Source organism: Tenrec ecaudatus, chromosome 12, assembly GCF_050624435.1.
Source record: "Tenrec ecaudatus isolate mTenEca1 chromosome 12, mTenEca1.hap1, whole genome shotgun sequence".
NCBI lineage: Eukaryota > Metazoa > Chordata > Mammalia > Afrosoricida > Tenrecidae > Tenrec > Tenrec ecaudatus.
Genome location: NC_134541.1, coordinates 1163321 through 1178075, shown reverse-complemented (window position 1 = coordinate 1178075; position 14755 = coordinate 1163321). Strand labels below are relative to the sequence as shown.

At 58.1% G+C, this 14755-nt stretch overlaps 1 protein-coding gene and 1 long non-coding RNA gene across 2 annotated transcripts in view; one reads left to right on the top strand and one right to left on the bottom strand.

Annotated features, from left to right (window-relative positions):
* The window catches only part of TAF4 (TATA-box binding protein associated factor 4), a 64780-nt gene extending 57311 nt beyond the window's left edge, over positions 1-7469 (bottom strand). Inside the window, exon 1 of the mRNA XM_075527679.1 lies at positions 6255-7469. Coding sequence (XP_075383794.1) covers positions 6255-7461 — 1207 coding nt within the window. The 5' untranslated portion in view covers positions 7462-7469. The remainder of the gene's footprint in view (positions 1-6254) is intronic.
* A 233-nt stretch (positions 7470-7702) lies between these two features.
* Positions 7703-14742, top strand: LOC142423151 (uncharacterized). The gene is made up of 4 exons (XR_012779105.1): positions 7703-8603; positions 8852-8926; positions 10565-10794; positions 11034-14742. It is a non-coding gene; the product is annotated as an uncharacterized LOC142423151 (long non-coding RNA).
* The last annotated feature ends 13 nt before the right edge of the window (positions 14743-14755 follow it).

Below are 14755 nucleotides of genomic sequence, written 5' to 3'. Positions count from 1 at the left end.
AGGGAGGCTTCCCCTGGTGCCCGCCTCAGCCACGCAGAGACTGGGGCCGCGTTGGCTCTAAGAAGAAACACGGCCCGGGTAGCAGCTTGCTGGTACTTGGGGTGCAGCCTCCCCTGAGTGAGAACGTTCCTCGGGCACAGAAAGACAAAGTTCCACCAGCAACTCACCATCAGCTCCTCACCCACTGCCATGGAGCCGACCCTGCAGGGCAGGGCGGGCAGGCAGACCCCAGGCTGGACCCCATGCGGAGTAGAGCCCCTCTTTCTCCGAGGGGCAGCTGGTGCTTTCCACCTGCTGACCTGGCAGTGAGCGGCCACCAGGAGCTGTCCAGTACTTTCAGGCGGGTTCCGGATGAAGGTGGCCCAGCATGGCAGCTTCCCAGCCCTCCTCTGGCACCTTCTCCCAAAGTGCTGTTGATGGGATTACCCGATCCCCACTTGTCTTCGGGGTGTGCAGGGCAAAGCCCCAACTGAACACCAGGCACAGGCCTGGCCCCTGCAGGGAGACCTCTGCAGCATAGTGACCTGCCATCCAACGGGATGGTCAGGCTTCTCCAAAGGCAGCCCCGTGCCCTGAGCACCCCCTCCACAGCCCAGCCAAGCGCCCGGCGGCTCCCCTCTACACCTGGATGAGGGGAACCCACCCTGAGCAGAAGGAAACCACTGGGTGAAGAGGCTGGGTACCAGGGAAGCGGGAGAAAACGGTGTGCCTGCATGCTCCCTAACTTGGGTCTGTCCTTACGTGTTGACAATCCTTGTGACACTGAAAGATTTAACTCCTTCATATGAATGTTCAAGTACAAATCAAAACCTTTCGTTCAGAACGTACTCAGTCCACCGGGCGCCCTGCCTGCTCAGGGCCCAAGGTTTACATTCGCCAACAAACCACCAGGCCTTCCTTCCGAGGGTATTCTGGGGGGGTGGGGCGAGAGCCCCTCCCTGGGCGAGCAGGGCCTGGTTCACATTTGCACAGCCCGGGGTCTCACTGCAGAAATGCTAGGAGCCCAGTCTTCAAAGGTGACTCTGTAACCCTTGACCTACGACTTCCCAGGGTTGCAAAGAAATCACTATTGCAACTTCTAACAACACAGGCATGCGCCACTCACATCTCCCACACCGGCACGTTGGCCTAACTGCTGGACCCACAGTCCTCAGCTCAGGGGCAGCTCCAAGTGGGATCCGAGACTCCCACTCACCACGGACAAGGGAGAAGGAAAAGGGGGTCGAGAAGTATGCAAATCACCCCGGGGCCCAGGCAGGTTCTCCTGCGTCCTCCCATCTCCATCTCAGGATCTGCACAAGTGGCTGCTAATTATGTTTTGATCAACGCACACATCGCCAGCTACTTTAAAAAGCTTTCCTCAGACTCACACTGATATGTGCAAACAGCTGGGGAAGACACCGCCTGGATCTCCTCTCCATGTGGAGGAAACGGACGCATATGCGTCATGTGCATGTGCACACCTGCACTGGTCCAAGAGGGCTCGCTCTTCCAGCAGCACATGCTGACGACAGACTGCTGCCACCACCTCAGAGGTGTTCTGCAGGTGTGCACGGGAAATGCCCACAACAACACGGGGAGGGGCCCCAGGACTCCTGCCCCTGGAGAAGGACAAGCTAGCCTGCCAGCCTCTATAACCACCTGCCCCACAGACAGACAGGTAAGGACGGACCTGGGAGACCACCCTCTAGCAAACACAGTGAACCTGCCACCACGCCAGCATCCACCCCCATTCTAAACCACGATCCCCACCACCCGCCACAACCATTCCCCGCCACTCCATTCCAAGATGAGGAAGGGCTATGTCCACTGCCACTGTGGCCACCCGAAGGCCAGGATGAAGGCACCCATGCACACCCCTCAAACCAGTCTCTGCTCATCACCAAGCAGGGCTGCCTCCAACACCCTTGGGACCAGTTCCACAAAGTCCTCCTCCTCTGCCGACTCAAGCATCACTTTTATCAAAGTCCACTAGAGGCCGCTGCCCAGCCCACCCAGGCAGCCTGGCCAGCAGGCACCCACCCCCAGGGGGGCTAAGACAGACACTGTCTCTGAGGGACACAACACTCACTCCACAGCACCCATACCAGGAAGCAGCTGGGGCTGCAAGGAAGCAGCCGCACCTCCACACTTTGTGTGTGCCCCTGAGTGGGGCTCAGGTGCCTGACAAAATGACCGGGGAAACTGAGGCTCCATGGAAGCACACAGCTGTCCGAGGTCAAATGGCAGCAGGCGTACCCTCAGCTACCAGATCTGGACTTCTAAGAACATTCCGGGTGCCAGGGCACTCACTGCCAACTCTGGCATTGGCATTCTGGGCAGTCTACACCTACTACCACCCAGAAGGCAAGCTCTGCCCTCCCTACACCCACGAGGGGACCCCCAGCCCTCCTGCACCGAGGGGGCTCCTCCTCACCGTGCTGCACCTGCAGTGGGGCATCCTTTAACCTCTCCTTACCAAAAGACAAGCCCTGACCACAAAGGAAACAATGCCTGGCCACTGTCCTCAGAAGCAGGTTTGGCTTAGAAACTGGCTGCTTACGGTAAAGAGCAGGCACAGGCTCCCAAGACCAGGGAATGGCCTCGGGGAAGAGACAGTGGGATGGACACCCAGCCCCACCTCTGCAACTCCCCATGGAAGCAGACCGAACAGAGGCCCAGGTGTCTGACAGACAGGGCAAGAGTGGGCACAGAGCCATCCACCACGGGCCAGGTGGCCCCTTGCTCTAGCCACCATCACAGGCGTCACCACGGCCGTGTTGTGAACTGCGCAGAAGACGGGCTCTGCTTCAAGGGCCCTTCAAAGCCTCTGGTTGCGCCAACAAGTCAGACTCTACCACCCCAATGAGCGGGTGAGAAAAAGTACCACTGCCATCAAGCCGCTGCAGCTCCAGGGACCCCATGGGGCAGACTTCCCGGATTAAAATGTTACAGAAGCGGACAGCCTCAGGGAGCAGCTGGTAAGTTTGAAGCACCGACCTCGTGGCTAACAGACCAACACTTAACCCAGTGTACCACCAGGGCTCCCGAACCAGCAGGTATAACTGCAGTCATGTAATGAACAACACAGAGCCACCCTGGCACTGTGGCTCAGCCCTCAGCTGTGAGCTGAACGGCAAGCGGTTCAAACTCACCCAGCGGCTCCTGAGGAGGAAGCTCCTGTACGGACGGTGGCCCGGGAAACCCATGGCCCTCCTGCTCTGTCACACAGGGTCTAGAGAACAGTCGTGCGGCAAAGCACACGCTCCTGGCTGAGGTCACGGGAAGAAAGTTTGACGGAACCGGGGAAACCCAGCAACCTGCCCCCAGGGCCTTGGGCAGTCCTTCAGCTCCCCACCCCCACAACGGGGTGGGGTGGGAGTGGGGTCTTTTTAGGAGGGTGGCCCGCAGGGGCAGGTCCTTTTCATACACAACTACTGCAATTGTCGGAGCTGTGATTTCACCTGGCACCTATGTGCAGCTCTGAACACCCAGTGGCCACTCTCCAGCCTGGAGGAAGCGAAGCCCAAGTCCAGTTTATAAGTCCCTCCGACTTACGCTTTTATGATGAGAGTCCGTAAAGACCACCCTCTGCCACCACATCAGTCCCTGCGCATGGCCCTCCCGCTGGACTGAGAAGAACCGCCCCGGGGGGCGCAGAAGCAGAGCGCCGCAGCATTCTCCTGCGGAGCAGGGGGTGGGCTCCATCCGTCAACTTCCAGGTAGCAGCTCGGGGAAACAGGGCTCCTGTCCACTGGAAGGGCCACCAACCCCAAGAGCGTCACCTTTTCTGACGCTGCCCTCCTGTGACGGGCTGTGTGCACAGGCAGCGCTGTCACTCACAGCTGCCGGTTACTTCTGCCTTCTGTTGTTATGGGACGAAAGTAGCGTAGCGTAACTGGTCAGTGTCCCCTGCGGGGTGGTCAGTGAAGGCAGGGCCATGAAGGGACACTGTCAACCTGACTTTCAGAGAGCACTGGCCCCAGGAGGCTCCCCCGCACCTGTCACCCAGGCAGACAGGCATGTCCCCCAGATACTCGCACACTGGCAGTGTCTGTCGACTGTTGCCGGGGTCTGCGACACCCAGTGTCAAGTGAGCTCAGGAGGGTGGGATCTCTCTGCCCACCCCGGTCCCAGGACTAAAGGGGGTGCTGCCTGTGCTGGTCCTGCCTCCCTCAAGCCTGACAGGCCTCCCAATCTCTCCTCAAAGCTCACCCTAATATTCCACTGTGAGCCTGCAGTGTTGGGGGCACACGGCCCTGCTAGACATGAAGGGACAGGTGGACTCCCCACTAAGCAGCCAGAACACTGATCAGGAGCAAAGCAGAGCCTCTAATAAACACCCCACAAATGCTTCAGCACCCCAAGTTAGGTTCCAGGAGTGTCTTGGCAGCACCAGAGACAGCTCTGAGCTTAAACTTCCCTCTGCTTAATCCCAGTAGGGGGCAAATGGACCCCAGACCCCCAGACAGGGCTCTTGGCAATTTGGCATGAGTTCTGATCCGACATTAGGCCAGGTTAACCTCTTCCCAAAGCCCCTGGCCTGCTCTTCATGGGAGGGGGAGCAGGGGCGGCAGTGTGTGGTGGGGCACAGTTGGCAGCTACAACTGCACCCACCACGTGACAGGGAGGCGGGGCGTCGGCAGCCCACAGCAGGAGGAGTGCATGGAAGGGGGAGGTGGCGCTCCCTCAGCTCACTTGATCTCTCTCGCTCTCAAACCTGCTACTGCAGGCTGCTGGGGAATCCCTCACTGTCAAACAGCAGCTGCAGGCACACAGCCTCCCCTGCCAAGCCTCTGGGTGCCACCAGCCACTTCAATAGCCTTGACAGTGACCGAGGGAGGCGAGCAAAAAATACTGAGAACATGATAGGTGCAGCTGAGACAGGACTCCCTGAAGACTCTGTGGCGGAGCCCACCTGCGGGGTTGGGGGCCCACCGGGTTGGGGATCCACCACCCGAGCAGAGCACAGGCCTCCCTGGCCCCCACCAAGAGCCCACACTCTGCCCAGCTGCACCTCTGAACGAGGTCCCTCCAGCCCACTGTCGAGACACCTAGCAGAGCCAGATGGCAGTAAAGGAGCAGGAGTCAGATGAGGACACAACCAGACTCGAGAACGGGAAGCTGCCTCCCAGCTCCCAGAACAGGGCAGCAGTGGCTCACAGCAGGGGCCAGAAAATGACCGGTCCCCACAGAGGCGATGAGGGGTAGCGGCTCACTCAATCTCAAGGCCACCAAGCCAGCAAGGCGACAGGCAGAACGTGCAATAAAGCAACCGCACATGGTGACAGACCCAGGATATCACGGAGGGACACACAATCACATGCAGGTGGTCATGCACAGACCGGGGTCCAGACACACAGGGCAAATTACGTACACAGATATACACACATGCAAGTGTGTGTACAGAGATGAAGGTAAATTATAAACAGAGGGTGCAAACACGGGTGCACACACACAGAGTGGGGTCCGGACACACACAGGCGTACACTCACAGAGGGGGTGCGTTATGTATAGAGGTAAGCACACAGAGCTTGTGTACATTATATACACGGAGGGGTCTGGACACACACAGCGGGGTCCAGACACACTTACTCAGGTGGATACGCATGGACGGAACATTATGTACACAAAGGTAAGCACACAGCTGCACACACACACACATGTAAACCTGCCCGGATGGGGTACATTATAGACACAAAAGGACACATACACACAGAAGTCTAGACACACACAGGAGTACATACAGACAAGTACATTAACGTGCAGAAGGGTATATTACACGCAGGGCTGTGCGCAGTTTGGCATACACAGATGTCAGTTCACAGACAAGGGTGCACACAGGGTTATACACACAGAGGGTCTGGACGCACACACGTGCAGGTGCGCATGCACACACAGCTGCACACACGGGCAGGTCTAGGCACAAAGGCGGGGTGTGTGAGGTCGAGAGGGATACCCACACAGCTAGGTCACACATGCAGGCATCTACACGCAGGTGTACACACACAGCAATGTATAAACACGGACATGTGCCCACAGCAATACAAAGGCATACACACAGGTACACCTGTCAGCACACACACAGCCCCAAGCCGGCTGCGAGCCGAGCTGCCTGGAGGCCGGCCCGGTGCAGCCCTGGCCCCGGCGCAGCAGCCAAACGAATCGCCAGCCGGCCTGAGCCCCAGGTGACCTCAGCGTCTCCGCCGAGTGCGGCACTTCCCGGAACTCGGGCCCCCGCAGGCCCGCCCCTCCCCGCGGGGGCGGCCACTTACCTGGGGGCAGCTGGAAGTTCTGGATGTTGGTGGGGTTCTGCGGCGGCGGCGGCGGCGGCGGCGGCAGGCGCGGGGCCAGCACGGTGGGCGTCAGCGTGGCCCGGAGGCCCGGCGCGGCGGCCGCGGGAGTCCGGGGCGGCAGGCTCGGGGCGGCCGCGCCCTTGGGCAGCGCGGCGGGGGCTCCGGGCGCGGGCGGGGGGCCGGCCGGCGGCACCGTCTGGCCGAGCAGGACGCCGGCCCCCGCGCCCGCCGGGCAGCTGGCCGGCAGCGTCTGCGGCGGGGGCGCCGCGGGCACCGCGGTCTTCGGGGACTCGGCCTTGGCGGCCTGCGCGGGCGGCGCGGCGGCGGGGGGCGCGGGGGGCGCCGGCTGACTGTTCACCAGGGGGGCGGCCTGCAGGGCGGGCGCGGCGGCGGGGCCCCCGGCCGGCGCGCCCCCCGCGCCCAGCGCCGCGCCGATCACAGTGCTGCTCCCGTTCTGCGCGGCGACGGCGGCCGGGGGTCCCGCGGGCGGCCGGGCCGGGGCGGCCGGGGGCGCGGCGGCGGCGGCGGCGGCGGCCTGGATGACGGAGCCGGCGGGCGGCGCGGCGCTGACAGCGCCCGCCTTGGCCGGGGGCGGCGCGGCCGCGGGCCCGTTGTTGACCGGCGGGGCGGCGCGCAGCGAGTTCACCACCACGCTGCTCCCATTCAAAGTTTGCACGGCGCCCGGGCCGCCCAGCTTGCCGGCGCGCAGCGCGGGGCCCGCGGCGGGGCTGGCGGCGGGCTTGGCCGGGCCCGCGGCGGGGGCGGCGGCGGCGGCGGGGCCGGGCTCGGGGCCCGTGGCGGCCGGGGCCGGGGCGGGCGCCGGGGCGGGCGCGGGGCCCTCGGGCGGCGGCGGGCGCGCGGCGCCGTGGCTGGCGGCTCCAGGCCCTGCAAGAACAAGGAGAGCGCGGTGAGGACGCGCGGCGGCCGCGCTGACAGCCCGCCCCGCCCGGCCCCGGCTACCTGCTGCGGGCCGCTCCGGCGGGGCGGCCTCGGCGCCGGCGCTCCCGGCGTGGTTCCCGAGCGCGGCGGCCGCGGCCCGCGCGTCGGGCCGCAGCGGCAGGTGGTGGTGGTGGGCCGCGCTGGCCGCCAGCTGCGACTCGAGCGAGCCCACCAGGTCGCTCACCACTTTCTCGTCCACCTCGCTGTTGAAGAAGACCTCGTCCAGCAGATCCGAGCCCGCCGCCATCTTTTTTCCTCGGCCGCCGCCGCCGCCGCCGCTCGGCCGGGGGGGCGGGGCGGGGCCGCGGGGCGGGCGCCTCTGCGCAGGCGCAGCCGCGCGCGCCGCCCCCGCCCCGCCGCCCGGCGCGCGCCCATTGGCTGCGGCCGGTCCTTAAAAGGCGCAGCAAATGGCTGCGAGCGCTAGAGGCTGGGGTGAAGGCGAGCGGCCGGCCGGGTGGGAGCGCGAAGCTGGGCGGTGTGCGCGGGGGGCGGCTGGGCCCGGCCGGGCCGGAGCGAGCGGCGGGGCCGGGTGAAGCCGGTCGGGAGCGGCGGTCACCAACCCTTTGTCTCCGCTCACTCCAAAATGGCTGCGGCCGGAGCTGACTGGAGCGGGCGGGCGGGCCGGCGAGGGAGCGCCGAGGGAGCTGGGCCTCCCGCCCCGCTGCGGCTCGCGAAGCTCGAGAGGCCGGCGCCTGGCGCGGCGGAAAAGGGACGGGCGCGCCTGAGGGGACGGCGGGGAGCGGCATCGCGACTCGGCGGTCACCGCCAGTCTCTGGGTAGGCGGCCGCGCTGGGGAAGCCGGGGTGGGAGCCCCCAGGGACTGGGCGGGGAGGAGCGACCTGAGGAACGCGGACACCACCACCCCCCGCCCCTGCCTGGCCGCCCCTCGGCCTGGGGCCCCACGCTCCGACTCCGGGGGCTCCTCCGCGAGCTTGGCGAACCGAGTGCAGCGGGACCCCGGCACTGGCCGGGCAGCGTCTCCGGGATCGCCATCCGCGGCGGGGACCGGTGGACAAGGTCCACCAGCTGTACACACGGGGCCGACCCTCGCTAGTGGTGGTCTCGGGAGAGTGGCGGATCCCGTGCGCCGCGCACCCCGAGGGACACCCCCGCTGCTGACCCTGGGGTGGTAGGAATCGTTTGAGCACTAAGTGGGGTGCGGATCGCAGGGGGCTGCGAATGGAGAATGCGCCGGCCGCCCTGGCTCCCGTCCGCCCGTCCGTCCGTCCGTCCCGCTGCGACCACCCCGGGCTTCTCCTCCACCTTTCAGTCTAGAAAGGACGGTCTCCGTGCGTGCGGGGCGGGGAACACTGAAGCTCGAAGGTGACAGGCCTGTCATCTGACTGCCGACTCCCCTCCCCCAGACGAGAAAGTCTCGCAAATGATGAGGTAAGTGGACCAGAAACGAAGGTAAAATACGTGGGCGCCGCTAGGTCGTCCTCTGGTCTCCAGTTACCTGGGGAGTGGGTGAAGGGAGAAACGAGCGGAAATGATGTTTGGAGGCTTGTCTACCGCGGAATAGTACAAGTTCAAGTTCCCGGAGTTGGTGTGTCGGTTTTTTGTAACCACATGATGATGATGTTCTCGGGCACGCCTGACAGTTTTCTTTTCCGTTTCTGTTTTGTGGGTTCGCACAGAGCGCCGCCCCCTCTGGGCGAGGGGCGCCCACTGGACGGATTTTCTTGATTGCAGATGACGTCTGCGTCTCCTCCGTGAGTTCCGCGGGGCTGTTGACAGTGAATGGTTTCGCTCCCTGCCTTTACAAAAGAGACTGTCTCAGCTGTGTTTGCGTGTGTGTGTGTGTGTGTGTGTGTGTGTGTGAGAGAGAGAGAGGGGGGGCAGGGTTTCTCCCACTGCCTTTACAGAAGGGACTGTCTCAGCTCTGTGTGCGTGCGTGTGTGTGTGTGTGTGTGTGTGTGTGAGAGAGAGAGAGAGAGAGAGGGTTTCTCCCACTGCCTTTACAGAAGGGACTGGCTCAGCTCTGTGTGCGTGCGTGTGTGTGTGTGTGTGTGTGAGAGAGAGGGGGGGGGGTTCTCCCACTGCCTTTACAGAAGGGACTGTCTCAGCTCTGTGTGCGTGCGTGTGTGTGTGTGTGTGTGAGAGAGAGAGAGAGGGTTTCTCCCACTGCCTTTACAGAAGGGACTGGCTCAGCTCTGTGTGCGTGTGTGTGTGTGTGTGTGTGTGTGTGTGAGAGAGAGAGAGAGAGAGAGAGGGTTTCTCCCACTGCCTTTACAGAAGGGACTGGCTCAGCTCTGTGTGCGTGCTTGTGTGTGTGTGTGTGTGTGTGTGTGTGTGTGTGTGTGTGAGAGAGAGAGAGGGGGGTGGGTTTCTTCCACTGCCTTTACAGAAGGGACTGGCTCAGCTCTGTGTGCGTGCGTGTGTGCGTGTGTATGTGTGTGTGTGTGAGAGAGAGAGAGGGTTTCTCCCACTGCCTTTACAGAAGGGACTGGCTCAGCTCTGTGTGCGTGCGTGTGTGTGTGTGTGTGTGTGTGTGTGAGAGAGAGAGGGGGGGGGGTTTCTCCCACTGCCTTTACAGAAGGGACTGGCTCAGCTCTGTGCATGTGTGTTCGTGTACGTAACTGCGCAGGTTGGGGAAAAACAAGTGGCTATTCCTCCAGGTTTTTTTTCTCTGGAAGCATTAATACACAATCACTGTGGACTTTGCAACCAACGATAGGTGTTCTTGTTTTGGAGTTGTTTTCATTTTTCAGGTGGGAGGTGTTTGGGGGGCAACCCTGTACACACATCACCTGACATTTGAGGCTTCAGATTATCGAGAAGCTTGGAAAGTAAATCCAGACCCATTGGCACAATGACCTCCCCCTGTGCCTGCTTCAGCTATTTTCAGGCTCTGCTATAGAAAGGTCAGGTAGGAAAGGGTGGGGTAATCCGCTCCCCCTCCCAACCCCCGTTTTGAGAGGCTGAGGTAAATAACTGTCCCTGTCCCCAAGGGGCAGCAGTGTGGAGCACAGAAGGCCTCAGCATTGGCAGATGCTGTCTGAATCTTTAAATGATGGTGGATAGATGGAGTCTTATGTAAAATCCATGTTGTTGTTCTTTTTGTTTTGTTTTTAAATGTTGGCAACTGATGAGAAAATTCTGAAGTAGAGCACACAAAACCCTCCAGCTGGCTGGCATTAACCCTATGTGCCACCCTCAGGACACTTAGAGTTGGGAACAAAGGCCCAGGGGTTCCCACCCCTGCCAGTACTTGCAAGAAAACCAGTCTGGAGGGGTGTGTCTGTCTGGTCCCTCAGGCTGGCTGCACGCTCTTCCTGCCAGCACAGGCTTCCGGGAGTTCAGCAGGCACGGACAGTGCAGTGAGGTCATGGTTCTTTGCCCACCCTCAGGACACCTCTGCTTCATCTGTACGGCATCACCCACCCATCTCTTTCTGCCTGTGGAGGCTGAGGGGTTGCTCTCTCACCACTGCCCACCCGAGGGACTCGGCCAAAGTGCCACAAATTGCCTTTGCTGTCACTTGAGGCCATGGCATATGTGGGCTTCTGTAGTCTGAAAGGAAGTTCACATCTCGTGTGGCCGTAGGTGCTGCCCTGAACACAGGACAACTTTGATACAGGTGAGAACCCAGCACCATATCTTGCTACCACCAATGTGCCAGACTGTGGCCAAAATGGTACCTCCCAGGCTGGCAGGTGGACAACTTTGCATTTATGAAGAAGGATGTTGGGATGGGGTGTTTAAGACAGATTTATATGCATAAAAGTTATCCAGGATCCATGACTTTGATATTCTGATCAATGTATACAGTATTTGTTATATCACCTTTAATCCTCTGCTTGCTTTTTTAAATTTAAGAACCAAATCCATTGCCATCAAATCAAATAAGAATGATGAAGATGGAAAGACGTGGGAAACAGTTCATCCACCGGACTCATGGACCACACAGACACAGTCTCCACGACCCTGAGACCAGAAGAACTAGATGGTATCCAGCCTCCACTGCCAACTGCTGTAATAGGGATCCCATCAGAAGGTCCTGGGTAGATTGAGAGATAATTGTGGAATTAGGCCACCAGTCATGAAAACATCAAAAAATGGGTCATTTCTACAATTTCAAAAGTCTGGAAATATTTGGAGGGGGGGGTTTAAGACAAAAGAAATGACATGGCTACGTGTTCATCACCCCAACATTGCGCAGTCCTCAGTAATGGACCTGCCTCCCAGGCCAGACTTAGGGATATATCTCAGGATGGCCAGCCTGCCTTCTTAGGGAAGAAGAGCTCTCTGATCAGGGAGCTCTCGGCTTCATAGCCCTTCTGCCCAGGACATGAGCAAAGTTGCCCAGAGAATGAGCCAGAGGCTCAAGAGCAGGTCTGGATCCCCCTGTTTCGGCAGCCCCCTCCCTGGTTCTGTCTTGCCCAGGCTCACTAAGCAGGGTCCGATCTTGGAGGCCGGTGATGACAACCAGAATCCACTCCTCATTTGTGTCCTGCGCTCGCGGTGCTAGCCTCTCTGACCCCAAAGGAATGAGACTTGGAATACTGAAGGAAACGGCCCAAGGTATCGCAGAAGGAATCACGGTCCAGAAGTCAGACTGCCCGGGCTGCCCAGCTCCCCGCCCTCTCTCTAACCGTGCTGGCAAAGCACTGATTAGAAGTCCGCCCACTAAATTATAACCACAGCCAGGTTCACTCTCTGAAATTGACCCAGATCTTGGTTAGGGCCGTGGGTGTCTGCATGCTTTTAAGTGACTCATTTGCAACAGCCTCGTGGGTGGGCTTGACTGGTTTCACTCCCAGAGGAGGGCGCTTACTCAAAGTCCAGGAGGTTGACTGCCGTTCCCCATCTCCAGTGAGTCAGTGTTCCGTGAGGTCTCCTTCACCAACCTAAATGCAGTCTTTCTGCCAGCAAGAAGCATCTGAACTTCTCCCATTCCTGCAGAAGTGCCGCAATGCCAGGCTCCACTCTAATCAAGCATAGTGCCCGTTCAGTGGTTTCTTTCTTTGTAAATCATTTCATTGGGGGTTCTACAGCGCTTATCACAATCTATACATCAATGGTATCAAGCACATTTGTACATATGTTGTCATCATTTCCAAAACATTTTCTTTCTACTTGAGCCCTTGGTATCAGCTCCTCTTTTTCCTCCCTCCCCCACCCTCCCACCCACATGGCCCCTTGATAAATTGTAAACTATTATTTTCATATCTTACACCATCCATTAGCTCCCTTCACTTACATTTCTGTTGTTTATACCCCTGGTGGGGGAGGGGGGATTAGTGTTAAATGCAGATCATTGTGATCAGTTCATCCTTTCTCCCCCAACCTTCCCACTATCCTCATGGTATCACTACTCCATTACTGTTCCTGAGGGGGTCTATCTATCCTGGATTCCGTGTGTCAAGCGCTCTTATCTGTACCAGTGTACATGCTGCGGTCTGGCCAGATTTGTAAGGTAGGACTGGGTCATGATAGTAGGAGGGGAGGACGCATTAAAGAACTAGAGGAATGTGTGTGTTTTGTCTGTGATATACTGCACCCTGGCTGGCTCATTCCTTGTGACCCTTCTGGGAGTGGATGTCCAATTATCTACATGTGGGCTTTGGGTCCCCACTCCGACATACACATACCCCCCATTCACATTGATATGATCATTTTGGGTCTTCTGTTACCTGATCCTATCGACACCTCATGATCACACAGACTGGTGCGCTTCTTCTATGTGGGCTTTGTTGCTTCTCTGCTAGATGGCCACTTGTTTATCTTTAGGACCCCAGATACTGTATCTTTTATAGCCGGGCACTATCAGCTTTCTTCACCACATTTGCTTATGTACCCATTTTGACTTCAGCAATCATGTCAGGAAGGTGAGCATCACAGAATGCCAGGTTATTAGAACAAAGTGTTCTTGCCTTGAGTGAGGACTTGAGTAGAGGACCAATGTCCAGCTACTACCTTGGTGTCTAACATAAATATATGTACATAGACCTATATCCCTATCATTATCAATATATTTACATATATACATGCCTATATTATACCTCTAGAAATGTCTTTTCCTCTAGTTCCTTTTACTCTCCTGTCCCCTGGTGACTTCTTAGCACTTCTGTCGCTGTAGTTCATTCGACTCGCTGCCCAGTTTAGGAAGTCCATTGACCTCTTTACAAGTGGTTGGTATGGTAGGCTGGGTTTTCTAGAGAAACAAATAGGACATGTATAAGAAAGGACTTAATATCAGGAAAGAGTCCCAGCCAAGTCCATGGGTCCAAGGCTAGCCTGAGAGTAAGACCCATGCAGCTACTGGCGGAAAAAGCAGGAAGCTGGGACAACAGCTGGTGGATGCTAGGTTGACGGGAACACAGCAGGGCAGTAGACAAGACCACAAGGAGTGGACCTGCCCTGCATAGAGCCAGATGCAGAGTCTGCAAGCAGGATGGCAAATGGGGGAGGGATAGGTCACACCACCAGGAGGCAACATCACTAGGCTGCCATCTGATTGACAGATTGGCCTCTACACAGGGGCCACAAAGTTGACATAAAATCTAACCATCACAGTTTAGAAAATGCACCAAGCCTTGGGCTTGTCATGGCTAAAGTTCCAAAATAAAAACATCACTATATAGTCAATGAACCAAAAACTACCAAATACACACTGTTCAAGAACTTAAATCTTTGCTGGAGCAGACTACCTCGTGTTTCTCCTGAGGAGTATGGACTGCCAGTCTGGCTAGCACCCCAGTGCTTACCCAACAGCATTGTGCTCATTTGGATGTAAAAATGAAACAAAATGAGTTCATTTATAAGAGCACCAAAATATATGTACATATATACCTTGATACAAAACAAACTAAAGGAAATACAAGGCCCAGAGACAGGGAAAAGTAAGTCATTATTGACAAAGATTGAGAACATAAACACTAGTTCAAGACAATATTAAAGAAATGTTATCCCCAAAATTGATCACCAGATCCAATGAACAATGGACTGTTCAATCCTAGCAGGAACACAGACAAAACCTGACCAATAGATTTCCATTTCCATGAAGTAGAGCAAACTCGTGGGCTGACCTCTCACAGATCATACTAGAGGCTCTGGACAACAGCTGCCCAACGTCCCCAAAGGACACGAGGAGACAGACTGCAGAGGAGAGCCGCCACTCAGAACAGCTTTGGGGAAATTGCCTGTTTTCCCAGCTTCCAGCCTGAGGGCAGGCCACGGTGCACAACTTGCAGGGAGGAGCAAATGCCAGCAAAACCTGCATCTTTCAGGTTGGAAGAACCTCAGTGGAGTTGAGGCAATGACAATTTCTGGAAAATAAAGGGCATGCCAGAAAAGGGGAGCCCCAAATTATGTTCACTCACTTGGCCTCCACCTCTGGTTGACTGCGGGAACAGGTGTAAGGAGCCGGCCGTCTCTGAGCCTTCTGGTTATGAGTAACCTGAAGCCATGCCAACAGAGCCGGACAAACCGCCCGTCAGGACTGTCACGCCTTTCTCCCATGGAGCGGCTGGTGGGCTTGTACTTCCAACCTACTAGTTAGCAGTCAAGTGCTCTAACCAGGGATCCCTAGCTTAAAA